General features: G+C 34.6%; 1 protein-coding gene across 4 annotated transcripts in view; it reads left to right on the top strand.

Moving 5' to 3' along the window:
• LOC144963420 (2-succinylbenzoate--CoA ligase-like) overlaps positions 1-9,532 on the top strand; it is a 16,228-nt gene extending 6,696 nt beyond the window's left edge. The window contains exons 1-3 of one of the 4 annotated variants that reach the window (XM_078897423.1): positions 189-409; positions 4,284-5,426; positions 7,140-9,532. In XM_078897423.1, coding sequence (XP_078753549.1) covers positions 317-409; positions 4,284-5,426; positions 7,140-7,961 — 2,058 coding nt within the window. In that variant the 5' untranslated portion in view covers positions 189-316 and the 3' untranslated portion in view covers positions 7,962-9,532. Of the gene's footprint in view, positions 1-188; positions 410-2,386; positions 2,763-3,182; positions 3,238-4,283; positions 5,427-7,139 lie in introns of those variants that run through there. The other 3 variants (XM_078897424.1, XM_078897426.1, XM_078897425.1) reach the window with 3 other exon arrangements.
• The last annotated feature ends 5,374 nt before the right edge of the window (positions 9,533-14,906 follow it).

Here is a 14,906-nt window from a genome sequence, read left to right as displayed (position 1 = left end):
AGTAGTAGTAGTTGTTGTTGTTGTTGTTGTTGTAGTAGTAGTAGTAGTAGTTAGTTAGTAGTAGTAGTAGTAGTAGTAGTAGTAGTAGTAGTAGTAGTAGTAGTAGTAGTAGTAGTAGTAGTAGTAGTAGTACAGAAATTGCCTTACTATGTTTAGCTCCAATCTTAAGTTCCGTAAATTGTCTTGTTTCCCGTTTAGTTCCTGCTGATTAATTGAGTGGTAAGGATGTAGATAGTCCTAAAGAAACATTAAGATTGTGAAAGATCCGTATCTCTAAAGAATGCTTAAATAGGTGTTTTACCTGGGGCTCTTTTCAATGTGTACAATAAAACAATCCGAGTGTCCGGGTGTTTTTCTTGTCATTCGAACCGTTAAATTGGGAGAGAGAGCAACAGAACCGTCATTTTGTGTGAGTATTCGTCATTTATTTCGACACTAAATATTTATACAATAGATAGATATATAAATATATAAATAATTGGTTCAATAAACAAACAAATCAATAAATAAATGAATTTGATTTTTTTTAAATACATGAATGGATAAATTAAATGAAGAACTAAATCAATTAACATATTTAAAAAACTATATACATTATTAACTAGATAAATAAATAAATGAATAAATGAATAGATCAATGAAAAGAAATTAATTCATTAATTGATAGATAAATAAATAATGAATTTACCACGGGCGTTTATTAAACTTTACATTAAACAATTCGTGGGGTTCATGTGGTTTTGTTGTTGTTTTTCTCCTCGTGTCAGTCTAACAGTAAAATTATTAGAGAAAAGAGCAACCGTGAAAACGTCTATTGGTGTGAGTATTCATCTTTTAGTTGAACGAGAGATAGACTTGAAATTACGAGTTGTTTTTTTTTTTTTTTTTTTGGGGCGGTTTTTTTTTTTTTAACATTGTTGAAATTGATAACATTATGGTTTGCTTGAGGTTTCCCCACCCCAATCCCAACAGCACAGGATATGAAATTAATGATAGAACTAGGTCATAATATACAATGTCTATTAACTCACTCGACCCTAAAACCGACTATATCCGTTGTTTACCCGGATTACTTTTACCCCATGCCTATTTATTACATTTTTTCTGAGTCTGAGACAAATTATATGCGTAGTACCAAAGCTAATGTTTTTTCGTTTTTACATTTTTATGGTAATTGAATACAATTATCTATCCACATTCTCATTTTAATACATTTTTTCCAATTTTTAAAAGTAGCAAAATCTCTAGGATTGAGTGAGTTAATTGTAATGCCCACGAAATGTGCGTTGGTGCCTGGTATATCGATACACGTATAATGAAATTTGACTGTATTTATCAGCAGATAAATCCAACAAACTAGAAAGGTCGTAAAAATATTTTTTCATGGAAGAGGCGTATCTAATCATTTCGTCGCGGTTCATAATATTTTATTCAATAAACGTTCGTGTCTACTTTACAGCATTGATTTCATGCATGAAATGAACACTCCCTATAGAAATGATTGCATGTTAAATATTTAAACAAAATGATTCATTTGTTTACCGTGAATCTATTCATTCATTATTTATTTATTCCTTCGTTCATTTAGGAAAGATGAAATGAAATTTAAAGTGAAATTTATGTTTATATGTGTATGAGAGAGAGAGAGAGAGAGAGAGAGAGAGAGAGAGAGAGAGAGAGAGAGAGAGAGAGAGAGAGAGAGAGAGAGAGATAGAGAGAGATAGATAGAAGAGAGAGAGAGAGAGAGAGAGAGAGAGAGAGACTCAAATGGAGGTCACTTTGGACTTGATATAAGAGAGTGAGAAATCAGTCATTTTGATTAGTAATTAAGTTGTATCTGGAAAGAACAATGGCATAAAGGGAAGATAATGAAAATGTCCGTTGTAAGGGAGATGCTCACCACACCCAAAGTTTTGTCCAAGGATGTGTTGTGACTACGAAATGTTCGGGCTAATTGCAAATGTGACACAATAATGTATGATAGGCTGTGAAGTTGCACTCTTAAAGGGCGTAACTGAATTTCTTTCAAATACACTTTATCCTCATATTTCCCCGATTATTACTAGATTCGTCCTTTTCTACCTAAGATCAATAATTAAATAAGCGAGGACGAGTTACATATGATAACTACTACAACTACCACTACTACTACTACTACTACTACTACTACTACTACTACTACTACTACTACTACTACTACTACTACTACTGCTACAACTACACTACTATATTATTATTATTATTATTATTATTATTATTATTATTATTATTATTATTATTATTATTATTATATTATTATTATTATTATTATTATTATTATTATTATTATTATTATTATTATTATTATTATTTAAACAACAACAACAACAACAACAACAACAATAACAACAAAAACAGGTACAAATAAATCATCAGACTAAAATTAGAACTTCCACCCGTCTTTATAATTGTCGATTAATTGCGCTTGAATCAAAATTAAGTTGAGTAACAATCGGAAGTGGGTTATCAGACCTACAAATAAGTGCGCGTCGGTAACAATTATTTTCCTCAGTTTAGATCAAATGCGAATTTGAAAGGATTCAATCTGGCTGATTTTTTAGACTGTCGCGAACTGTTTTCAGTGTTATTCATTCTTCCAACAACGACACGGAGGCAGTTGAAACGGTTGTTTTTATGGGGTCCATTGCCAAAACACTGCTCCTTACTCCTTGAATTTTTCGTTAGATTAGAATGCAACTTTGAATTTATATTCGAGCTTTGGGGTAGGAACATTCAAAGATCTGTTTAAGATTAGGCTAAACTTAAGAAAAGTTTACGCGATTTAAAAACCATCTGCTGTTGGTTCTAATTTTTACTGGACCTTCTATACAACTTCCCCTACTCTTCTCTATTTAGACTTAGACTTAGACGTCTTGTCTCTCTCTCTTCTCCCCATTCTGAACTGGAGATCATGGGTCAAAGTCTGCCTATCAAAAAAGTTCAATTGACAATGCCAGCAAATGAAAAGTTCTGTCTTTTGGCAAAAGTTAATCTTAAACCTTTTTATGTAGAACAGAGATCCCAAAACGAAGTGCTTATTCGCAGTACTACGAATAGTGATGGACTCACTATTCGCAGTAGTAGTAGAAAAGCGCTCTCCCGTCTCTGAAAATTAGTCGTTGTCCCCTCACTGAACACAACACTGTATTTTCTTTTCAAATTGGCGTGTTGTCGCATGGCTTAACGTTAAATGAGAGTGTTAGTTTGAGAAGGAAAGAAGAGGAAGGATGATTGAAACATTTTGTGTGACTTAGAATTGAGATTTTTAACATTTCAACTTTTCCTTCAAGTCTGAAACTTGACAAGATCATGTTTTGTTTTGTTTTTGTTACCCCAATCCAAGCCATGAGTCTGCACTTCTCCAACTTGATCATTCGTTCACATCTTGAAATCTAGCAGCTTATCTGTCAGATTACTTTAATGAGAATAGTTCTGTCCCGGTTTATTGTATTATTTACTATTATATATATATAAATATATATATATATATATTTATATATATATTATATATATACATGACAATGTATATATAAAGATCCATTTAGAATGTTCATTTCTTACAATGAAACTGAATTTAGCTTAATGCTAGTTTTGACATTTTCATGTGTACTTTGAAGTCCAAGTCTGAAGTGTCTCACATTGCTGTTTTCTCCCAAAACCAATAAGATATTGTGGTTAATTAATGTACTGACCTGGCTGCCCCGTCTGACGTGCCAACCTCACTTGCTCTTACATCCCGTCCAATAATATCACATACATCACACTGCCCAAGTGAACACAAATCAAAGTTCACACAAAAACTAATACTGATTACACGTCCACACGGAACCAACAGCAAGTCCTCACGTCTCCATCAATTCTGCCGGTCTTCTCCCCTTGACAACTCTATTCGATCCACCACTTCTGTTAGTCTTTTGCATCATCCAGAATCACACCGACCTCCTTCCATTCATTTACTAAACATAGCAACAAAAATAATACCACAGATATGATTATTTCAATTTTATTTTTTGATAGAGATAATACATTTAACTCTTACTAGTGAATTGTTTGCTAATGTATAGATAGATAGTAGTAAATGTAGCTTTGTGGTTTTGTGGCATGACTCTTCTTTGGACCTGTAGTTCTGTGGTTTGAATCCTGGTGACATCACAAAGTTGAGTCCTTGTAAAAGGCTCTCTCACAATACTCAGATGTAAAATGAGGGACCATTTGTAACCTTGTGTTTTTATTTTTTTTGCCAGATAAACAAAATGTCAAGTGTTATGACAGTTCCAGGCAATACTGTCAATGAAATCCTCCACCATTGGGCATCCACCCCTGATTCTGATCTCCCAGCATTTGTGGAGGTTTCTGAATCAGGTGAATCACGCAGCATCACTCGGAAAGATGTTTACGAATATGCTGGACGATTTGCTTTTGAATTGATGACGTTAGGAGTGACTAAAGGGGATATTGTATGCAATACGTTGCCAAATTCAATTGAACGAATCGTCTGTGATATGGGTATTTATCTGTCAGGCGCCACAGCAATGAATGGACAGATATTCCATGCTGACGGCCATGATTTTTTCAATTCTTTGAAGACAACTGGTGCTCGATTCGTCATTGTGAATCCTGATGCTGACAAAGGAGCTTTTAAAGTTCTGAAAGATGGAGCTGTTGAAATAGTTGACGGCTGTGTACAATCAAGTTCATTGCCTCATTTAGAAAAGATAATATTTTGCCGTAGAAATATTCAAAATCCACATCAGGACTTTGTCAGCCGTCTTCAAGATCCAGAGTTAAACCATTTCAGTAAAAAGGTAAATCCATCTGATGTGGCTACCATCATGACTTCATCTGGTAGCACTGGTTATTCCAAACTTATCCAGCTTACACACGCAAATCTCTGTCATTTTAGCAAGCAAGTTAAAGCTATTTATCCTTTGAAAGGAGGAGATGGGTTTATTAATTGTGCTCCGCTAGGCTGGGCAGGTGGGTTCCCACAGTGGTACCTCGGATGTGGAATGACTAGATACTTTCTTGACATGTTTGAGGGTCCCCCTAAAAATCTACCGCAGACTATTTGGCAGATAATTGTGAAGGAAAAAATTGTATACGGCTTTTTGTCACCCATGTATGTGGGTGAAATTCTACGTAATCCATCCTGGTGGTCTGATTCGGATTGGAAACCAGAGATTCTCTGTTTGGCAGGGCAGCCCATTAAGAAGGGCCAATTGGACATTATTGGGAAATTGTGCAATGCTGTTGACATTAACTATGGAATGACGGAATGCAATCTGGTGACAACCCATCGAATCACAGACCCCAGCTCTTTCAAAGACGGGTGTGCTGGATTTCCTGGTTACGGAGTGACACTTAAAGTAGTGGATGAACAAAGAAATGTATGTATCTAGTTGTATATTTCATAATTATTTAGGTATTATGATAGATCAAGTGCTGAAATCTGTTTTCAAAAATAAAAGATGGTATTTATGTAGTGCTGTAATGTTCTAAAAATGCTTAATAATTTTCATTTAAAAATCTAATTAATGAAGTTTGAATGAACTTGTCATGCACCTTTAAGAGAAATATTACAATTAAGTTTGTTATGCGGCAGATAATATCAAATAATTTTTGCTTTACATTCATTTTTTTTTTTGGTGTATAGTTCATCTCGACTAAATACCAGAATGAAGTAGTAATGGAAGGTTTTCATTTCTCAAAGATACTTTTAATAATACTAGAATTTTAATGACTTGAAGAATGTTTCCATGTTTTGATTTTTACTACTATGTAGTATGCCTAAATTTCTATTTTATGGGACAGTAGCTATAGAAATAAATTATTATTATTGTTGTTGTTGTTATTATTATTATTATTATTATTGTTATTATTATTATAAGTTATTTATATAGCACTCAACTTCCACATAAGTGCTCAGCGATGCTTTCCAATAATAATTCTTATTCAAGCATTCATTCTTTGACAATTTTGAGAATACATATTAAGAAACAAACACATACATATGCACACAAACTCAATCACAGATACATTTACATTCATACACGAACATACACACACATACTTACACCAATATTACTCACTAGAATTATTAACTTATTCTAATGAAAGACATTTGAATTGATTATTTACAAAAAAAGGAAAAAAAATTCAGTTAAACAATGGAAATTGTCAGTCTGAACTTAAATCAAAACTAGAATAAAATAAACTTAAATTCAAAATTAAATTTAATGCGTATTCTGTAAGTGAAACTGTTCATGAGCTCTGGAAAAAAGTTCTGTCTAAAGATGTTTTTTGAAAGACTGACTATCCTAATTAGTTTTATAGCTGGGGAGAGCGCATTCCACAAGATGGGGCCAATTACAGAAAAAGACTTATTACTAACGGATATTCTGGTTCTTGGGACAATTAAAAGAGAGTCTTCAGCCGATCTTAGTGGCCGTGTTTGATTATAATGTTGACATAAATCCATGAGGTATACTGGTGCTTGATTATTTATGCATTTATGAACAAAATTACAAGTTTTTAAAACAATCTTTTCACAAACTGGCAAACGATGGAGATTGTATATAATTTCTTTTGTAGGGTCAGTAGATTTTTAAATCAGTTTTGCAACTCTGTTTTGAAAAGTTTGCAAACGTTGTATCATTTTGGTCGGCGCACCTAAAAGCATTGAATTACAGTAGTCATACCTGCTGGTTACCGAAGCATGAATTATTATTATTTTTATTATTATTATTATTATTATTATTATTATTATTATTATTATTATTATTATTATTATTATTATTATTATTATGTATAACTCTGATATTGAATGCATTAATTTGTATTATGTTTGTATTGGATATTGTTAGTTAATACAAATATACTTTCATTTTCAGCAAAGATTGAGGTTTTTCCTCAACTGATTGTCTTACTTTTCCCAGCACTTAAGTGGCCCATGCATTTTGTAAGTGCAGTAAAACTTCTCAAAAACAATCGGTACAAGCCTAATGGGTGGGCATCTAAATTCATTTCATTTGACTGTTTTGTTTTGTTTTTATAAATAAAACTGAATTTGACAAACTACTTGTTTTTGTGTTTCTTCTCAGAAATTACCCCCGGGATCTATGGGAGAGATTTTACTTCAAAGTCCTGCTCTAACCCCTGGTTACCTCCTCAATGAGGAAGCCAATAAACGAGCTTTCACTTCAGATGGATGGTTGTGTACGGACGATGTTGGTTACATTGATTCTGACGGCAAAGTCTATGTGGAAGGAAGACAATCTGACAGCATTTTAAGAGGAGCTTACATCCTCTATCCGGGCTGGTTAGAAAAAGAAATTAAAAAGCTTGAAAAAGTCAAAGACGTGGTTGTTGTTCCTGTGCCTGATTCTGTTTTACATAATGAAATTTGTGCCTGTGTAGTAACGGATGACGTGCCAAAACAGCAGCAGACAGTTTCCTCTGGAAATAGAGGATCTATTCATATAAATGAATCACTAGTGTCCAAAGCTTATTCATCTCCTACTACTACTAGCCAGGAAACATCCCATAATATAAATAGACTCGATGAACCTGATAGGCAGCTTCAATCCTCTAATAAAGATACTAATCTCGAAGAGATTCGAATTTCTGGTATGAAAAAAAATGTGAATGTTGATTACAATCTTACTAAAGCAAAAAGTGAAGGAGCCACTTTGAACGAATTTGAGAATTCAAAATCTGCTAAAACCACCAGTTTACCGTTACAGGCCTTGGAAATAGCGCTACGTCAGCTGTGTGATAGAAGTCAGTTACTGGCAGAAAAAGATGCGATGCGCATGGTGCCAAAATATTATGTGTTCTGGGAAAAATTCCCCTTGACTTCAACTGGAAAAATCAATAGAAAGGAAGTGAAGAGAGAGGTATCCAATTTACTGGGTCTGTTATAATTTTATCATCAGGCCTATTACTATTATTTAAAGAAGTAATAAGATGAGTTAAATTGTTCAGAATGTCGGAGCTTATCTTAATTTCTGACCGCTTATAATAGACAGTATTGGCACCCAGTTGCTACCCTCTGAATGAGATACTGGTCTATGTCAGAGGGTTATTGGTAAGACAAATTTGTTTCTGGATTGCGAGGGAGACCAAAAATTTGATCTGAATGCAGGATTGAACAAAGTACATTTGCATAGGATTGGATGCTCTAACAATTAAGCTACTGGCCTCTCATTGTTGAATAAATCTCATTATATTCGATGTCATTTTTTATACAAACTACACATTTAATTTACAAGTACCAAACTGTTTTAAGCTTTTACCCAATGACCCATTTTCGATGTCACTCTAATATGTTTAATGAACTCAATTTTTTTTTTCGAGATCTTGGTCCAATGTACTTTTCATTGCAAAAACTTTCTTCACGTTCAGTGCATTGCTACAGTTGTTCTGTGGCCATATTGCATACGTTTTTTGCATTACCATAAATCTCAGCAGCAAGCTTTTGCATACGTCTTCTCAAAGTTGGTGCTAATTCACGCACAAAATAGAAAAAAGTTAGGGTGACATTGAAAAATCGACATTATGTACTTATTACAATACATGGCATAGAGTTGATCTGTTTATATACTTGTCATCAAAAATGTGTACTTTACACCAGGTTTCATTTAATTTTAACTGTCAATAATTCAAAAGATGCAAACAAAACCTGATGGAGCTGATTTTCATGCCAATTATTTTTAATTTTGTGGTTATGTTTGATAGGCATAAAAAGATTTAGCTGGTACTAGAGCATTTTGTAAAGTTGACATCTCTTCTTCTTCTTCTTCTTCTTCTTCTTCTTCTTCTTCTTCTTCTTCTTCTTCTTCTTCTTCCTTTGATTGCCCACAATCAATTGGTTGATTATTATGGCAAATATGAAACTGCTTTCTAATCTCTCTGTATTCCTTGTTTATAATCGTTAGTCTAAAATCAATTTCCAGGGACATTCAGGGGTCGTCAACGTTAGTCAGTGATGGTCATCTAACTGTGTGTCTGTTTATTTGGCATCCAGGAAAATTACATGCAGCTTTGAGTGCAGTTCAAATTCGATTTCTTATGTGTTGCATATGAATAAAGCGATCCCCATCTTAAGTGGATATTCTTGACATTCCAGTTCTTGGGCGGTCCTGTATGGCTTGAAAGTTTTGCCGTAGATCATAGACAATTAGTCTGATGACAATAAACATTTGTTCCTGACTTACCTGCATAGAGATGGCCAATTGCACAAGATCACTCTTCAAAAGTCTAATGTGGCATAACATAAAATGATAAATTACATATTTTTGACCGATTTCTAGCATCAACATTTATGAAGATAAATGTGGACACAACCATTTTAATTCTACCAACTTCCTGTTGACAGCAACATTCTTACTTACTTACTTATCCGAACCAGCGACCACCTGAGCTCTAGCCCTTCGGCCTGACAGCAACATTCAAAATTGCCATAACAGGACACATATATATAATGGTGACAAAAGTTTAAAGTGAAAACAAAAATGATTAAAGACATGAATGGCGAATGCTATTCAAAACCCAGCCAAATTTTATAGGCTCATTGTATATTAATAAGAAATTAAAAATTATTTAAAAGGTGTGTACACATTTATGATCAAGAGTATAAAAATAATTATTTGTAACATTATCTTATAAATAATTATTTGTAACATTATTAAGATAAGTCATTTAGACAGTAAATATAATTGATTGTATCAAACCACATCATCTTGTTTATATAATATTTATTTTTTAATTTTAAAACGATTGCAAAAGAATATTATCATTATTTAATTCAAATTTTTGAAAAAAAGGAACAATAAAAAACTGCCAGGCATTTTGCTTATACTTATGATATTTACTAATTATTTATGACTTTTTGAAAATAGAAATATCACTTATTTAATTCTGCTTAATTTCTATTACCAAAGGCTGTGCTATTATTTGCAAGAATCTATGTTAATATTTTGGGTATTGTTGTTGCCAGATTTGTGTTGGGGTGGGGGGCGGGGGGACAGTATGTTATGCAACTAGTAACCTCAATCTCTTTACTGCTCATCACAATACTCATTGTTTACTTCTTTTTTTTTTATCTCTACCACTTTTTACATTTGAATACTTATTAACTTATATAGTTGGATTGTACAAGAGGTATGTTTTAATTGGATGTGTGTTTCAACAGATGTTATACAATACTCTGCATATTTTAAGTTGATAAAATATTAAGCTGGGTGCTTGAAATATCTGTGGCTTTGAGATAAGATAAGGTGTGGCGAATTTTATTTACCTGATAAAGGAAATGGCACACTTTATTAGTCAAAAGAGAGAATAAGAAAAACTTGATAACTTTCTTTCATCCTCTTTTGAGACTGGTTGTCAGGACATGGTGACAGCAATTTACAAATAAAATAAAATGGAAAATAGAGCTTATGTTTATAAGCATTTTTTAAAATGATGAATTACATGGTCTTGGTTGTACATAAGAAGAATATATGAAGATTGAAAAATTGAATACTTCTGTAAATTTCTAGATTATGTGCATTGTAAATAATAGATTTATTATATGATTGATTTATATTGGAGTCTATATATGGGAGTTTCAATGTAATTTGAAAGTTTGAGAGATGATTACAGTTTGTCACTGGGTGGGGTTCCTGACCTCCCATAGCGGGCAGGGAGGTACATACTGTGTCTTCTATCCCCCTATGTCTGTTTTCCAACATGCTTTCTGTCTTTGTCTTGGAATGAGATTAATTGGTTTTGTCCTGGCTCTGACTGGATACCCTAGCTGGGAGGGAAACAGTCAAATGTATAGTTAGAGTTTTGGGAGATGATATTTTTTTTCCTTGTAAATCATCTCCCTGTTATGCACTGTATTGTTTTGTTTAAATATTATATATGATTTTTAAACATTTGAGTGTATCCCTCTTCTTAGTTGGGACCTGGGCTTGTGTGTGGATGAGACTTTTAGGTGATCTTACTTACTTACTTACTTATCCGAACCAGCGACCACCTGAGCTCTAGCCCTTCGGTCTTGTGCCATGACGTAGAAGTTAGATGTCTTTTGTAGTTGTTCCAGGTGACTATAAAGTGTGTTACTGATGCTTGGATTTGGTGGGAGGAATGTGCATCTCAGATCTTCAAGAGGTTGACATTCAAGCAAGTGGTGTGTTACTGTTTCATTGGGGTGTTGACATAGGAGGCAGGAAGGGGATGTGTCTTTTGTAATTTTGCTTAAATGGTTGTTGAGCGGTATGTGTTGTGTTCTTAGTTGAAAGATGATGCTTTGCTGGTGTCTTCTGAGCTTATTTAGGCAATCAGTCTTTACAGGAGTGGTCATATGGGAAAACATACATCTACCCGTGGTGCTCATTGCCCAACTGTTCATCCATTCTTCTCTCTTATTTGTTTTGATTATTTGTTTCGCTGTGTCTGAGGATACTGGAATTGATGGTTGTAAAAGTGTTGATCCGAGTCTGGCTTGTCATTTCCTGGTATATTTGAATGTCCCGGTATCCACTGGAGAGATAAGTCTACTCTGTGTGTTGTAAGGAATTCATCTAGTTGAGATCTTAAACTATTGAACGTTGAGGAGAGTTTATCTAAATCGAGAGCTTGGAGAACCGATTTGGAGTCTGTGAAGATGACAGTGTTTTGAAGTTTTGAAGGGTTTAGCTGGAAAACAGAAGAGAGGTGTCGCAGTGAGGCTTCTATTGCAACTGCCTCTGCCTCGTAGTTTGAGCAGGAGCTTCCGCAAGAATTGTGGATTTTATCACAGGTTTTATCTGGGTATTCTACTACAAACCCATACCCAGCATTTTTAGTTCCTTTGTGGGCAGATCCATCTGTGTAAACATGTATCCAGTTGTCTGGGTATTCTTGTATTGTCTTCATTGCTAATGTTTGTATATCTGATTTGTTTTTATTTCTTGTTGTTTCTTCTATGAGGTTAGTCTTTATTTTTGGAAGTTTTAGTTCGGCGTATGGAGGTTTTTGACTGATTAAAATAGATTTTTCTCTGTTTTCTGGGAGTCTGTGTCTTTCATTCAAGTTGTTAGCAATGTGTAGCAGGGATTTTTGTTTTAATCTTGTTCTTGGTTTCCATTTCTCTGCCAGAATTCTGTTTGGATGGTTTTCCTCTTTTCGTTTGTATCTTTCAACCATTTCAAGCACTGCTGATTCTCTGCGAAGTCCAAGTGGTTCCACATTAGTATGTATTTCACATGCTGCTGTGGGTGTCGATCTCAGGGCACCGGAGATGAAGCGAAGGGCTTGGTTTTGTACTCTGTCCAAGGTTTTGTGTGTGTTTTTACTACCTACATTTTTGAGGGCTAAATTGTAGTCCATGACGGAACGCACATAGCCTAAATAGAGTTGTCGAAGCGAGTTTTTGTCTGCTCCCCAATTAGTACTGGCTAGTCGTTTTAGTAACTGGAGTCTCTTTGTGGCTTTGATTTTTACATTCTGAGTGTGTTTGTTCAGAGATAGTTGTCTGTCTAACTGTATGCCCAAATATGTGGGGTTTTCTTCTTTCGTGAGTCGATGGCCTTGGATGGAGAGTGTTATTTCTTTCTTGGAAACAGGATGACTCTTAGTAAATATAGAGTAGACTGTTTTATTGCAATTCACTTTTAATTTCCATTTATCACAGAAGGTGTTTAAGCTTTCTAAATCTTCATTTATTCTATTGGAGGCTATTGGTAGGTGCTTTGTAGTATACCACATAACTAAATCGTCAGCATATAGGGCCTTTTCTGTCTGTAATACTTCTGGTAGATCATTTATAAAAATAAGAAAGAGAGTACAGCTGAGGCAGGATCCTTGTGGGAGACCTTCCTCTAATACTTCTCTGTTTGACAGTCCGTTATTAATTTCTGTTTGGATTGTTCTGTTACTGAGAAATTGTTTAATCCAGAAGTAGAGATTTCCATCAATTCCGTAGTCCATCATTTTTTATAACAACCCTTTCCTCCATACTTTGTCATAGGCTTGTTGGAGATCAACAAAAACCGCGACTGTATGTTTTCCATCTTGAAAGCCATCAATTATTTTTTGACTTAATCTAAACAATTGATCTTCTGTTCTTTGCCCTATCCTAAAGCCTGCCTGATATTTATTTAGTAGGCCACATGTCTCCAGCCACCAGTATAATCGGTTATTTACCATTCTCTCAGCGACCTTTCCAACACATGAGGTGAGAGATATTGGTCGGTAACTTTTCGTTTCGTCGGGTGGTTTATCTTTCTTTAAGATTGGAATTATAATAGCATTTTTCCATCCCCTTGGTACTATTCCTGTCTCCCATGTTAGATTTATAAGTTTGAGAAGCATCTGTTTACCTCTCACGCTAAGATGCAAGAGCATTTCATTGTGTATCTTATCTGGTCCAGGGGATTTCCTTAACTTGAGGTTTTTTCATAGCTCTGTGAAGTTCTGACATGGTAAAGCCCTCTTTGAACAGGTATGAGATAGCTTTTGGGGCCTTTTCTTGATGTTTAAGGTCTTTAATCAATTTTTTGTCCTTTTCACTTCTTTTTGATGCCTTGTTTACTGAAGCAAAATGTTTGTTGAAGATCATGGCTTTTTTTTGGTCATCTACGATTGTTCCTTCTGTAGTTTTCATGGGCTTTGGGTTGGTTTTCGGGGTTTCATTGTTAAGATTATTAAGTAAGGCCCATGCTTTTTTCCCATTTTGATTGAGGTCAATATTAGCGCATGTGTCTGCCCATTTCTTTCTTTTAGCGTTGTTAATAGTTCTTTTGACAATTGCCGATGCTTTATTGTACTCAATCTTGTTTTTAATGGTTTTGTTTTCCTCTAAGTTTTTCCTTGTTTCCTTTCTTGCATTTACTGCTTTTTCAATTTCTTTGCTCCAGAAGGGTTTGTAATTCTGTCGAGCGGGTGGTTGGATGGGAGCATCACCCTTGAATCATATACCTATGATGTTCGCATGGGTGTACGATCCGATAGTGATGTCGTTTCTTCTTCTCTTTACTAGCCTATCCTGCTTCTTTGGTTTGTGATTGTATTTTTGACAGGGGATATTTTTTTTCTGTAAATCTTCTGCCTGTTTGTTCTTGGTTATTTATAATTTAGCTTATGATATCTTTAGGTTATGATTTTGATTTACATTTGTACTATTTTTGTTGGATTGCTTGTTTTTTTGTTTCAGCGGTCTCTCATATAACCTCAATTGTGTTGGAAGAGACCTAAAGCAACAAACAAACAAAAAAAATTCTGTCGACTACCTCTTGGAATTCCTGCTTTTGCAGCTGCAAGAATGGCTTTGGTGAGGGCTTCGTTTAAATGTTCTACACTTGATGTATCTGTAATTTTTGGAAGCTGGTCATCTAATGTTGCTGTGAAAACATCCCAGTTTGTTTTCTTGAAATTACATTTGGATTTCTGCTCAAATGTTTTCTTCTGTGTTTGAACTGTTATTTGTGTTAAAATTGGTTTATGGTCACTGCCTATTTCATCCAGGACTTTAATGTGACAAGAATTCAGAAGGTCAGAGGAGATGATGGTTAGATCGGGATGACTCAGGGACATATGAGCTCTGTGAAGAAGGGTGGGGACTGAGTCTGCATTTTGTAAAATGGTGAGGTTGGTTGTATTGCAAAGCTTTTCTAGTTCTTTTCCTGTGTTGTTTAAATGTTTGTATCCCCATAGTGGAAAGTGGCCATTGAAGTCACCAGCAATTATTGTGTTGTTGTATTGGGAACTGTTTAGATCTGTTAGGTTTATAGTACACCGTGGAGGGTTGTAAATGTTGTAAATGGTAAATTTCTTATTTAGGTGCCATAAGGTGACTTTCTGTACATCGGTTGAGTTCTGTGATGGTTTAGAAGTAACAT

This window comes from Berghia stephanieae, chromosome 1 (assembly GCF_034508935.2).
Source record: "Berghia stephanieae isolate SIO BIC M18660-M18661 chromosome 1, UCSD_Bste_1.3, whole genome shotgun sequence".
NCBI classification, from domain to species: domain Eukaryota; kingdom Metazoa; phylum Mollusca; class Gastropoda; order Nudibranchia; family Aeolidiidae; genus Berghia; species Berghia stephanieae.
This window is presented reverse-complemented; position numbering and strand designations above follow the sequence as displayed.